Below are 13,148 nucleotides of genomic sequence, written 5' to 3'. Positions count from 1 at the left end.
GTAAAACATGCGACCCCAAATTAAGATAGTCATCTAAACCCATTTTTGAGATTAATACCTTTAACCCTTTTCTCTGATCATTCAAAACGTTTCCATTCCTTCTAGCTGTTTTATCATCCCAGTTGCCCTCTTTCAAAGTGTTCCAACTTTCTATTGCTGCACCCCAACTGTGGAATACAGAATTGAGCATGATCATAAAGCAGGGTCTACTTTATGCTTTGAATATAACCCTTGATGCTCTGCCTCTGTCACTTGGTTGAAAACTGACCTGTCAGGGATTTTTACCCCCTTCCTCTTCGCTCCATCCCCCTCTCTCACCATGGAGAAGCAAGATTAACCTTTTTCCTGTCATAGGTCAAGTTTTCTGTCCTTTGGATCATGGATCACAAGAATGAAAGAATCCAGATTTTGGGACTGGCACCAGCAGGTCCCAGAAATGGCTATCTCTCAAGGGTACAAATAAACTGTGACTCCCAACAGGGCACAACTGAGTGCAGCCTTTGTATCCCCTCTTGAAAAGCCCACTCTTCCCTCCAAGGGTTAGAATCTCAGTGTCTGGGAAAGCAGTTCCCTGTTTTTAATAAACCATTTTTCTTTTTCTTCTTAAAATCTTCTCCTTATTTTTAGACTGGCATAAGGGTCAAGGTCTGAGCTTTCAGTACCAAATTTGGGACCCCAATGGAACCTGAGCGTGTCGCTGACTCTGGCCTTCTTGGGCAGGTCTGGCACATCAAGTGCCTCCCCTTTCATGCTGAGCATGCAAGATGGCTGGTGAGTTTGGTGAGAACCAGCTGCCAGAGAATTAGGAGATGGAGTGAGTTTGTCTCAGGTTGAACCAGAAGAGCTGTTCCTGTAAGTAAAGGGAGGGACCATCCCAGCAGCTGTCAAGACTCCTTTTGCTTTAGGGAACTCCCTCTTCTTACTCTGAACTCTTACGGGTTGTTCTATCAATTGGTGTACTTTGAGAGAAAGGAAGCTGTATACAGTAAAATCAATACCTGGGCCATCTGGTAAGCTCTCCTGGTGTGCAAGCTAAGACCCTTAATTCCACACATCTGCTTCCCCTTTATGGGGACATCTGGTCCCTCTTCTTGGGGACATCTGTGGAGCCATGGTGAGTAGTTATGGTTAGGTTGGAATAGGAAATTTAGAGGCTATTTTCCCCCATTTGGTCTGTTTTAAAGTTTCCCATCTGTCTGCCTTGGTTTTGGGGATTTCCTCTGTGTTTTTGTTAGACATGGGCAATGCCATGTTGATGCCACTGGGTAGGTAGACTCTTGGGAAAGATCTTGGCTGAATGGACCACATATCAATATAAGCCTACGAATAAGGAAAAGCTGATGTTTTACTGTAACACAGTCTGGCCATTGAATGGTATTTTGAATTATTACATGACTTTGCATTTGGAGTTGGTCTGTTAGAGGTCAAATAAGTGGAAGAGATTCTGTATGTGCAGGCATTTATGTAGATCCATGATATGGAGTCAAAAAGGCCAGGAACTAAGTTGATGGTACAAAGGACGGACCTGCCTCTGGTGTGCAAGGATAGCAGGACTTTGGAAGAAAAAAAACGCAAAAGATTTAAACCCTTTCAACCCAGTGCCAGGTGGCCCAACACTGCCTCTCAGCCTGGCCTCAGTTCCAGGCATGTGGGTTAGGGGGTTGCCAGCCCTCAGCTGGAGAAAAAAATTCCAGGAAGCCGCTGGAGGTGAGGAAAAATGCGTGCATGGGGTGAGTGAAACCCCTGAGGACTCGACCACTGCCCCACCTTCTAGTCTCCTTTGCCTGCAGTGGTGGGGAAAGGCTCACCAGCCCAAGAGGACTTGGTGGTGGCTGCAAACACCACTAGATCATGCTCTGGGCACAGAAGTGTTTTCTCCTTTTAAGATCCAGCAGGACACCTCATTTTGCCAGGGTACACCCCTAAGTGGTGCAGAGCAATGCTTGCTATGAAAGTATCCCATTAACGTACATGCAGAGGGGGACAAGCAGGGTGAACAACTGCACATGGTAGTGGGGACCCCGGGGAGGAGGGAAAGCTGCTGCTTGAAAACCTTCAACTACAGTAGGTCAAAATAAAAAGCACCCCACCAAAAACAAACTAACAAAACACCCTGAAAAGCCTCTTCTCTCGTCCCAGGGTCCTCAAAAAAAGAAAAAAAGAATGAAAGAAAAGGTGAAGGTCTTGGACTGTTGTACTGCCAGACTATGCCACAGCTGCACCATAAGCAGCAGGGGCCACATCCTGTAGTGATAGGAGAAACTGCATAAGGAGAAAGCTTCAGTGAGTGGAGGGGGCAATCGACATAAACCCCTGAGAGCTAGTTGATTGCCTAATGTACTTAATGCCCGGAGGAACAAAACCTAAAGTCAATAGACTTTGTTGGCAGTCCTTGTAAAGGGATCCAAAAGGAAGTCTAAAGAAAATGATGGGAAGGGCCATCCTCCACTGAAAATCAGCATGCCCACTGTTAGAAGAGGGAGCCCACTGTCAGCAGGAAACTCACTCAAAGTTGATGATATTGCAATAACAATAAGAGTGACAAGTCAGGCACAATGACATCCTTTGCTCTAACCCCTTGAATGCAAACTGGGAGAACAAAGATTAGCTTTTTGTACATGCCCGAGTGTCCAAGCCCTCTCCTAGGATGAGATTCCTTGTGTAAATTAATAGCCGAAACGACCTTTTCACCCAAAAAACAAGTACCACCAGAAAACATGCCCTGGTTCCTGCTTTCACTTGCCAACCAGGATAGGGAAACTGAGCCTGCTTTACTGGAGGTCTGTTAAAAAGTGAGTAAGGCCGTATGGGCTGAAGGGACCCTGGGAAGGGTGATCAGTGCCATCTTAACCAAGATTTTACCTAAGGAAGAGGTGGTAACTCCTGAAGAAATGGTATTTCCTCCCATAAGAGAAAGGCATTGATAAGGATTCAGCCTTTTCTGGACAAATTTTCAAACACAGATTGAGTCAGCTTTGCAAGATCCCTTATAATACTCCGATCCTTCCTCACACTTATGAGTACTGATTTGTGCAACACTTGAGAGCTATAAGTAATTAATATCATTCAATATATTCAGCCCACAGCACCAAATCCATACACTGGTGACTGTGGCGCCAGGAGACTGTGACTGGTTCACAGTGCTAGATTTAGAAGATGATCCTTCTGCAGCCCACTGGATGCAGAGGAAAAAAAGGTCCCAGTACTGTCTGCTTTGAGTGGCAGGACCCTAATACCAAAGTAACCACCTGGTATTATTGGACTGTCCTACCCTACGGATTAAACAGTTCTCATACTATTTAATGAGAGTCTGGCAGAAGAACTGCAAGGGTTATGGCTGGATCAAGGAATCCTTTTGCAATACGTGGATGACCTGCTTATAGCTAGCCCCAACTATAATCACTACCTTTTAAACACTATCGTTATATTGAAGAACCTTACCTCATAAAGATATAAGTTGCTCGCTAAAAAGTCTCAGGTTTATAAACAGCACGTCACCTAACTAAGATTCCAAATTAGCCAAAGAAGCCAAAGTTTAATGTCAGATCAGAAGCAGACAATCCAGGGCCTCTGAGAAGTTGGAAACCAGAGACAGCTAGGTGGGTTCCTAGAAATGTCAGAATTCTGACATATTTGGATCCTTAATTTTCAACTGATTGCCAAACCCCTGTATGAGACCCTAAAAGTAACAGAAATAGAAACTGGATTTAGACTCCAGAATGCCAAACTGCTTTTGAGAATTTAAAACAAAGCTTCATGAAATGCTTGCCCCAGGCCTGCCTGACTTACAAAAGGAGTTCATGAGAAATAAGGCAGAGCCCCTGAAGTTCTCTTACAGACATGGGGAGACATATTGAGACCCATAGCTTATTCATCAAAATAGCCTAACCACACAGAAAAGGATGTCCCCTGCCTTCAGGAGATGACTGCCACTTGTGATTTACTACAAGAGGCTGAAAAGTTCACTCTAGGACAACCCATTACTGTGTTAGTTCCTCACCAAATCCTGGTCCTACTAAAACAGAAGGATGGCTACTGACTGACTCCTGGAAGGTTGTAGAGATACCAGGGCATCCTACCAGGGAGTCCAAATGCTAACATTAAAACTATCTAAAATCAGCAAACTACAATAACACAGCCACATCAGTGTGCATAGCAGCTCAGTTCACAATAGCTAGATTGTGGAACCAACCCTAGACGCCCTTCAACAGATGACTGGATAAAGAAACTCTGGTATGTATATACCATGGAATACTATTCAGACATAAAGAAGAATAATATTATGGCATTTACAAATAAATGGATGGAATTGGAGAATATCATGCTAAGTGAAATAAGCCAAGCCCAAAAAACCAAAGGCAGAATGTTTTCCCTGATAAGTGGAGAACGATATATAATGGGGGGGGGGGGGGGGGAGTGAGAGAAGAATAGGGAAACTTTAGAATATGTAGAAGGAAATGAGAGGGAGAAGGGTCTGAAAAATAGTGAAATGAGACAGACATCATTACCCTATGTACGTGTATGATTACACGAATGGTATGAATCTACATTGTGTACAACCATAGAAACAAAATGTTGTACCCCATTTGTTACCATGAATCAAAATGCAGTCTGTAAAAAATGAAAAGCTAAATAAAAACAAACAAACAAAAAAACTATCCAACTTGAATCCAGATATCTGTTGCCAGCAGATGGTAACAGGCTAGTACAACATGGCTGCTCAGAAATCTTGAGACTGCTTACTCCAGCAGCTTGGATCTGCCTGGTCAGCCTCACACAGAGCTGCTCTGGGACCTCTTCACCAACAGGAACAGCTTCACGGACAACGGCCAGCAGAGCGCTGGATATGCTGTGGTCATGGAACCACAGGTACTAAAGGCTAAGGCTTTGCCACTGGGCCCAGAAAGCCCAGCTAATTGCTCTGACAAGAGCGCTCAGACTTCTAAAGAAAAGAAGGTGACCATTTATACTGACTCAAAATACACTTCCATGATAGTTCATGCACTTGGAACTCTCTAGAAAGAGAGCTCCTCATAGCTAGAATGAAGACATTAAAGCTGCCCTTGAAATAATGCCATAATAAATTAAAAATGAAAAATAAAATAGGCTGAGGATGTGGCTCAATGGTTAAGCACCTCGGTGTTCAATCCCTTCTACAAAACCACACACACACACACACACACACACACACACACACACGCAAGCTTCAAACACACACACACACACACACACACAAGCTTTAAACACACATACATACACACACACACAATCTCCACACACACACATAAACACAAGCTTCCGAAATAACTAAAAGTTTTCTAGAAAGACCTGATCCCAAGATAAAGACTCCACTCCTCTATGCAAAGTGTCTCTCTTCAAAGGTGACCCAGCAACTGAGCAAAGCATTTGCTATCCAACCGAAGCTATACATATCCTGGAGACCCCAATCTACAAGGAAAAGGGAAAAGATAAATCACACCTAAAAGAAAGCAGTGGCTAAATTATGGCAACAAGCCCCCCTGCAGTGGGATAAGGTGCTGCTACTTGCTCTCCTCTGGATGCAGTGATCCCAGAAGCAGGCTTAAATTGAGACTTGGGGGGAAAGTAATGCATGGGAAAAACTTCTGATACCTTGGGACAGTAGGAGAGTAGAAAATGGGAATATGTGGATATATCAAAAAAACTAGATTAAGTATGAACTAGTTAAACTAGTATGTTCAACAAATCAGTCAAATATTAACTGCTATACATAAATGTGTTTCTTCCAGGTCCCAATCAAGTTTGAAATGTCTCTCTCACTTCAGGTAGAAGTCCAAAAGAACAATGACAAGAACAATGGAAGGTTTTAAAACCTTCCATTCTAAAGACCCATTCTTAGCAGGAAGCAGCGTGGAGAAGCTGTTGCCCATTTTTCCATAGAAATGGAAGACAGAAATTGATGGTAGGGAAAAAGTAACAGGGATCCAATTTGTGCTTTGGTACAATCTTTCCTCCCTGCCACTGCAACTTATTTTAAAACCCACATTTTTCCCCATCTTCTTCTCACTCTTCCCCTCTCTTTCCCATCTTCTCTCTCTTTCCCATCTTAGGCCAAGTTATCTGTCCTTCAGCTCATGGACCATGGGAATGAAGGAATCCAGACTTTAGGGTTGGTACCAGCGGGGCTGAGAAATGGCTGTTTCTCAAGGTTGCAAATGAATCTTGACTCCTAACAGGGTATAGCTAGAACATAGCTTTTGTATCCCCTCTAGAAAAACCCTCTGTTCCCCCTGACAGAATGACAATCTCTGAGACAAAAGTCCCCTGTGTTTCTCCTTTGCTAACAAAGCAATCAAAATAATTTCTCCTTTTTCTCCAAACCTTGTCCTCACTAAGTGTACAGTAGTGCATGCCTCTAATCCCAGTGGCTCAGGAATCTGAGGATTACAAGTTCAAAGCTAGTATCAGCAACTTAGCAAGGCCCTAAAACCCAGTGAGACCCTGTCTCAAAATAAAAAACAAAAATGGCTCAGTAGTTAAGTACTCCTGGATTCAATTCCTGGTGCAAAAACAAACAAACAAAAAAACCACTTGTCCTCACTGTTGGATCAGCATTGGGGACAAGGACTGAGTTTTGGTATCAATCTTTCAGTCTTGGTCTGACCAATGCAGGTGACAAAAGAACTTCTTGATTCCAAAAGCTATTTTCTTTCTTTTTAAAGCCAACTTGTTTGGTTTGTCTACCAAATGCACTAAAAAATTTAGTGGAAAATGTCAGAGTAAGGACTTCCAAAGATCATCTCCTCCACAAAAGTAGGGAGAATACTGGCTAAATCATCAGAACCAATATTTTCTAGAGCTCTGGAAACTAACCAAAGGCAAACAATAATCCAGGGAGCAATAACAAAAAAAAAGAAAAAGAAAAAGAAAAAAAGAAAAGAAAAGGCAACACCAGTGTCCTGTTCCAAGATGGCAGTCATCATTTGAGGTGTCATAAAGTTCTCTGGAGAATCCCACTCCCAAGACTAGAATTTCTTTGACCCAACTTTGAGATTACTCATTTTTTTTCCAGCCTTTTCCTTGGGAACATTTGCTGAGGGAAAAGGAAAAAAGAAGAAAAAGAAAAACAAAAGCACAGTGATTATACAGCATGGTAGCTGCCTAAGGCATTAGTAACAGCTGGAACAAATACCAAGCAAGTAAGATAGTAAGAGTTTTCTTGATCAGAATTGCAAATAGTTTTGTCACAGAGATGGGGGAAATGTGAGATCCTAAAACCTTCTTTCAATATCCATGCAGGAAGCAGCTCAAGAAGAGAAAGAAGCTTTAAACATATTCACATTTGGGTTGAGAGGGAGGAAGTTTTGCATTAAAAGAGGAGGGGGGGGGTAGTGAAATAAGTGGAACCAGGTTCAAGTCCTAGCTCTGATTTGGCTGTGTGACCTGGAGCAGATCATTTCACCTCTAGGAGCCTCAGTTTCTTGTGAAATTAGGAAAATCCTTGGTGAAACTAAAGATAGGGGACAAATATGTGGTGATGACTAAAGTCACCCTGAACTTATGAATTTTGGGGGACAATTAAGTCTAGAGACAGTCTTGTCTTGTAGATTTCGTTGGCATCTGAAGACTTTGGAAGAATGAATCCAGAGAAAAGTCATTCCCGTAAGAGTTTATGCCACTTTCTGAAATATCCAGGATTTTTATCACTCTGTAGAAGCCACTTAATTAGATTAAAGTAAAATGTGATTTTACTGGAACTTAACAAGAAAGCAAGCACAGGACAGGTTGAGATTAGTTATATGAGGTGTTCTTTCAGGCTGTGGACAGCAGCGGGGAAGGGCCTGAGGCTTCCACACATGCCTGCTTGCCTTTCCGCTTTCTTCCACCATGTTATGACACACCACGAGGCACTTGCTAGATGCAACTGCCCAGTTTTGAACTTCCCAGCCTGAGCTGAATATACCTCTTTTTAAAAATATAAGTTATTCAATCTCAGGCATTCTGCTCCCATAACAGAAAATATACTGAGACAAGTGCTATGTACAAAAGGCAATATATCTGAATAAGGAGTCCTACCTCCTGTAGTCCATACCTTCAGAAATTCTTTCAGAAAATAAATGTGAATAGTAAAATTAGATAATCAGAAGATTTGAATCAACAAACTGGTACACACCATAAATAGGAAAAGGGATGCATTTTTTCTGACTTCCCAATCTTCCACTGAGAGTTTCTTGCCCAGAACCTAAGATAAGCCTTAGCACAGAGCTAATACTTAGTACTATGCAGAACTGATTTGGTTTCAATAAAATCTCATTAATAATAATATTGTGCTAAACAAGATGAAATTTCATGGCAATTGTCTGGATAATTCAATTGAAATTGCCTATATGTCTGGAATAATAGGGTTTTACTGATTCATTATGGTAGAGTCATTTCACCAGATATCAACATGATCAAGAAATGATCCTACAGATTTTGCTACACTATCACTGTACTAGTTTCCTATCACTGCTCTCATAGGAGGATTATCACAAACTTAAAGACTTAAAACAGGACAATTTGATATTTTATAGTTCCAGAGATCAGAAGTCTGAAATGGGTCTTTCTAGACTAAAATCTGGATGTTGGCAGGGCTTTGTTCCCTTGGAATGCTCTCTAGGAAGATCTAGTGCCTCATCCTTTTCAGCTTCTAAAGGCCTCCTGCATTCCTCTTGTAACTTTAAAGCCAGGAGTGTAATCTCTCTCTAACTGACCCTACTGCTTCCCACATTCTCTTACAATGATACAGGTGTCTAGATCAGATACGTACAGATAATCCAGAATAATCTCCCCATTTCAAAGTCCTTAACTTGGTCACATTCACAAAGGCACTTTTGCCAAGTAAGGTAACATATTCAAGAGTTCCAGTGACTCATTCTGTGCACACAGTGAAACAGTGGTCCTCTACTTACCAATTTCTGAAAGTGCACAGGGCTTCAGTGAGAATCCAGACACCACATTGTCCAGTACCTTGATACTGGTAGGTGTTCCATTTGGACTCTGCTTTAGTAGGCAATTGTTCCTGAATGTGTAGAAAAAAAGGTTACTCTGCGTCTTGCACTTGGAGGTGCGTGTAGCTGTCCAGGTAGTATTTGGCACTGAAATGATCCACGTTCAGTAGAAAATAAACAAGGCAATCAAAACAAAAACCTTTATAGTGAGTGGGTTAGAGGTCTGCATTACTAATAAAAGGGACATCCTTCCCCTCCGCAGAAAGAAGTTTATGTTGATAATGGAATGGAAGACCCTAAATCTTCATTCCACAAATACAGCTTATTTGTGGACCAAACGGAGCTTATTCTCTTCAGAGAAAATGACAGGCAAATATGGAAGGTAGTTAGGACAAAATACAGCTTGGTTTGTGGTTGGGAAAAGAAGAAGCTATAAAGAATACAAGTAATTCCAGAAAGCACCATCATAAAAGACAAACACTATGAGTTTGACTTACCGATACCCAGCATTATAAAACTTTTGTGTGGCATATGTGAAAAATTGGCAGCGAATATTATTGGTGCACAACTGTTGGCATTCTTCAACACTTTTAACCTTAGAAAGATTAAAATTGGTTCCTCTCATGTCAATTCCCTCATAAATGTCTCGGTGGCAAGCTATACAAATGAAACACATGGAACTGAGTCAGTCAAGTTCCTTTCTAGAGAGAACTCACCCCCCCACCATTGGGCAGGGTAGTTTTGAAGGATAATATCCCCAGTTTAACTAGGGGATTTAAATTTTTTGATACGTTTCTAAATTGTCAAACTCTGCTTGAAATAAATATAATCCAATATGTTTTTTCCGTTAGAATATCACCAATAAAAAGGGGTTCCTTTGCTTCCTGAACTGCAAGATATGTGCATTAATGCAGGTAATATTTCACATTGAAATTATCAATGGGCACTGGAAAATAAAAAAGACAATAATAACAGGGATCCTGATCATGTGTTCCAGGAGTTTGGGTAATTAAACAGACTAATGTGCTTTAGACCTCTTGCACTGAGTGAAGAAACTTCTTTACCTCTGTTGTATTTCTCCAGTTTTGACTACTCAGGTCTGATTATGAATTATCTCTGTAAGCCCTGCCATTGACTGCTCTGTGTCAAATCTTTATAAAATGTGGAGAGTTCTTGTATATGCATATTAAAACAGTTTCCAATTTTGTTCTAAAAGTTTATTCAATTCTATTTAAGCACCCTTTTAATTGACATTTATCATGTGCCAAAAATGTAGATAATTAACAGTGACTCAAATTAGTCTGTCTTTCTTTTTTTTTTTTTTTTTAACCATTTGTTAGTTAGCCCCTTGGTTAAGAAACCAGTATAACTAGCAGTATAAACCCAAATCTATTATTATATATAATTTTCCACCTCCTAAGACATGTGAATCCATAAAACTAATTTTCAGCATGGGAAGGTCAGGAAATGTACACAGTTGCAGGAACACAGTATATTGAGATGGGCAGGGGAGTGGATGACCTCCAATAGTACCTGAAGACAGGACTCTGTAGGTTATAGAAATAAAGTCTCTTCTCAAGTTTACTACAGATGAAAATAATAGACTAAGAATTGGGATGGGATACTTACAAAAACTCCTCTTTATGATTATATGAAAACTTTAAATCTACCTCTGTTTTTGATTAAAACTGATCCTGAGTTTGGAGACTGTACTTCCTGGGAGCATTTTTTCCCCCCACTTATTTCAGAGAATTGAAGAGAATGAAAAAGAAACTTTAAAATCAAGCTAGTAAGTTGACTAATTTGGGGCATAAATGAATAACAACAGTATTGAAAAATGGCACAAAATTTATTACTCTTTAAATTTTGCTATAAAATACAACAATTGGGAATGATAATACCAAATTATATTAGGATAGAAACTTGATCTTATAAATAGGAAATGCACTTTGCCTCAGGGTAACTACATCTGTTACACTGACTTAGTCAGGCCTTCATATTTATAACTAAGGCCCTGCCACCCTTGGTTAACTGGTTAAAATTTCTAACTGCAGGCTCAAAATGTGGCTTATTCAGAAAGTGGTGTCAGTGGAGGAGGAAAAGTTCACTTCTGAAATTTGAACCTATAAAATTAATGGGATACAGTAAAGATACTGTAGTAATGACAGATAGTCCCAGCACAGTTACTTTAAGATTCCACCCACCCATCAGTTGAGAGAAACTTTTCACTTTCTGTCCAGTCCCAGTCATGCTAAAGAAACACTTCCCTTGTCATATTTTGTTTCAGATAGTGTTAGAAATTGTTTCCTAATAAACCAGTTGCATCAAGTGTTGAAATTAAAGTCCTTGAGCATTCTGGTCTTCATATTTCTTCTAAGAAGTATTATTCTTAGCCAGATTTACAGAACCCAATCCTTCAGTTTGCTTGAATGGTATACAACAAGGTTTCTTAAACCCTTGCCAATGGCACTATTGACATTTGGCACCAGAAAATTCTTCGTGGTGGAGGATGACCCTATGCCTTGAAAAATGTGTAGCAGCATTTCTGGCTTCTACTCATTATATGTAGAACCATCTCCCCTAGTTGAGACCACCAAAAATATCTCCAGGCATCGGCAAATGTTCCCAGGGTGGGGATAAAGTCACTGCTGATTGAGAACTACTGAAAACCACTGATAAGAACCACAGATTACCCTCAAGTGAACTGAGGAGAGAGATGGTTCTTGAATTTTCTTTAACTGTCTTATCTGGAATCAAGAAAAGACTATCCTTTGGCTATGTTTTCACTTTCTGCAAATATTAAACTATATTGCTAACCTCATAAATAACAGAGGCTCATTATGCATGTGTGTGTTGACTGATATGTTGACTGATAAAGACAAGAGAATTGTCAAGTTAAACATGCTTCCCTCTTTTATGTCCATTATACTATCTCATCTTGGTTATTTTTCTGGGTGCTTCCTTCCAAAAGTGCACAACAATACAGACTTTGAGCAAAAACTATTTTAAAGTAGATCAGCTATTAAATTTTGCTAAATAACAAAATGCACATCTTACCACTTATTTGGTGGCCACACTGCTTTAAGGAATGCCCAGAGATTGCACTTGTCCTATGCACCCTTGGTAGCGTTCCGGTAACACTGTCTTTCAAGAAGCAGCCAAACCTGTTTTTAAAAGTAGCTTCACTTAGGAAGTAGAAACAATAAACATACACTGGAGAAATGTCTGGCATTTTCTATACACTAGTAAATGAAGCCAGGAATAAGAAAATTAATGCTATTTCCCAACACTTGCTGGAAAAACATTCTCAGAGGCAATTGCATAATATCTGGTGGTCTCTGTAATACTTCACATAAGCATTGTTTTTCTTCATGCTCACATTTCTTTAAGAATAGAAAGTCAATCATATTAGAGTTAATTATTCCTGTCTTTCTAAAATTCCAGGGTGATTCCCAACTGGTCATTTTTAAATTTTATTTATTTATTTATTTTTTTGTACTGGGGATTGAACCCAGGGACGCTTAACCACTGAGCCCCATTCCCAGACCTTTTTAATTTTTATTTTGCTGAGAGCCTTGCTAAGTTGCTGAGACTGGCTTTGAACTTGGGATCTTCTTGCCTCAGCCTCCAGAGCTGCTGGAGTTACAGTTGTGTGCCACCACACCCAGTTTGGTGATTGTTTTTATAAATAATTTACTTAAAAATAATTAAATCAGTCCTAGGAGTTGGATCTCTATATAATACTTATCATGCTTATTAGTTCTTTGTAGTCTACATCTACTAGAAGACTTCTTTCTGTCTTTAATGTCAATCTTAATGTTAATTTCATTATTTATGAGGATTCTAGATCTTAATTCAGCTATTAATGTGATGACTCTCACAGTCTGGGTTTTCTGTGCAGTTTAACATATAAGATTGGAGAATGAGTATTCAATTCTAATTATTAAACTCAAATAGAGTGGGAGATAAGAAAAGAGTCATGAATATGGAAATGGGAACAAAATATTTTGTTCTGGGTATTGATCAAAGTGAAAGAAAATTAAGATAAAGCTATTGGTGTGTGCAATAGGCATCTTTACAAACTAAGATTTTAATCATTATTTTTCAAATACTTTTTCAAACTATCATTTGATAATACATCTCTCTCTCTCTCTCTCTCTCTCTCTCTCTCTCACACAC

General features: G+C 40.0%; 1 protein-coding gene across 1 annotated transcript in view; it reads right to left on the bottom strand.

Moving 5' to 3' along the window:
* KLKB1 (kallikrein B1) overlaps positions 1-13,148 on the bottom strand; it is a 30,826-nt gene that overhangs the window by 11,351 nt on the left and 6,327 nt on the right. The window contains exons 4-6 of the mRNA XM_079142342.1: positions 12,027-12,133; positions 9,467-9,626; positions 8,931-9,040 (exon numbers count right to left, since the gene is read on the bottom strand). Of these exons, the coding sequence (XP_078998468.1) occupies positions 8,931-9,040; positions 9,467-9,626; positions 12,027-12,133 (377 nt within the window). The remainder of the gene's footprint in view (positions 1-8,930; positions 9,041-9,466; positions 9,627-12,026; positions 12,134-13,148) is intronic.

The sequence above is a fragment of the Sciurus vulgaris genome, assembly GCF_902686455.1.
Source record: "Sciurus vulgaris genome assembly, chromosome: 5".
NCBI classification, from domain to species: Eukaryota; Metazoa; Chordata; class Mammalia; order Rodentia; family Sciuridae; genus Sciurus; species Sciurus vulgaris.
This window is presented reverse-complemented; position numbering and strand designations above follow the sequence as displayed.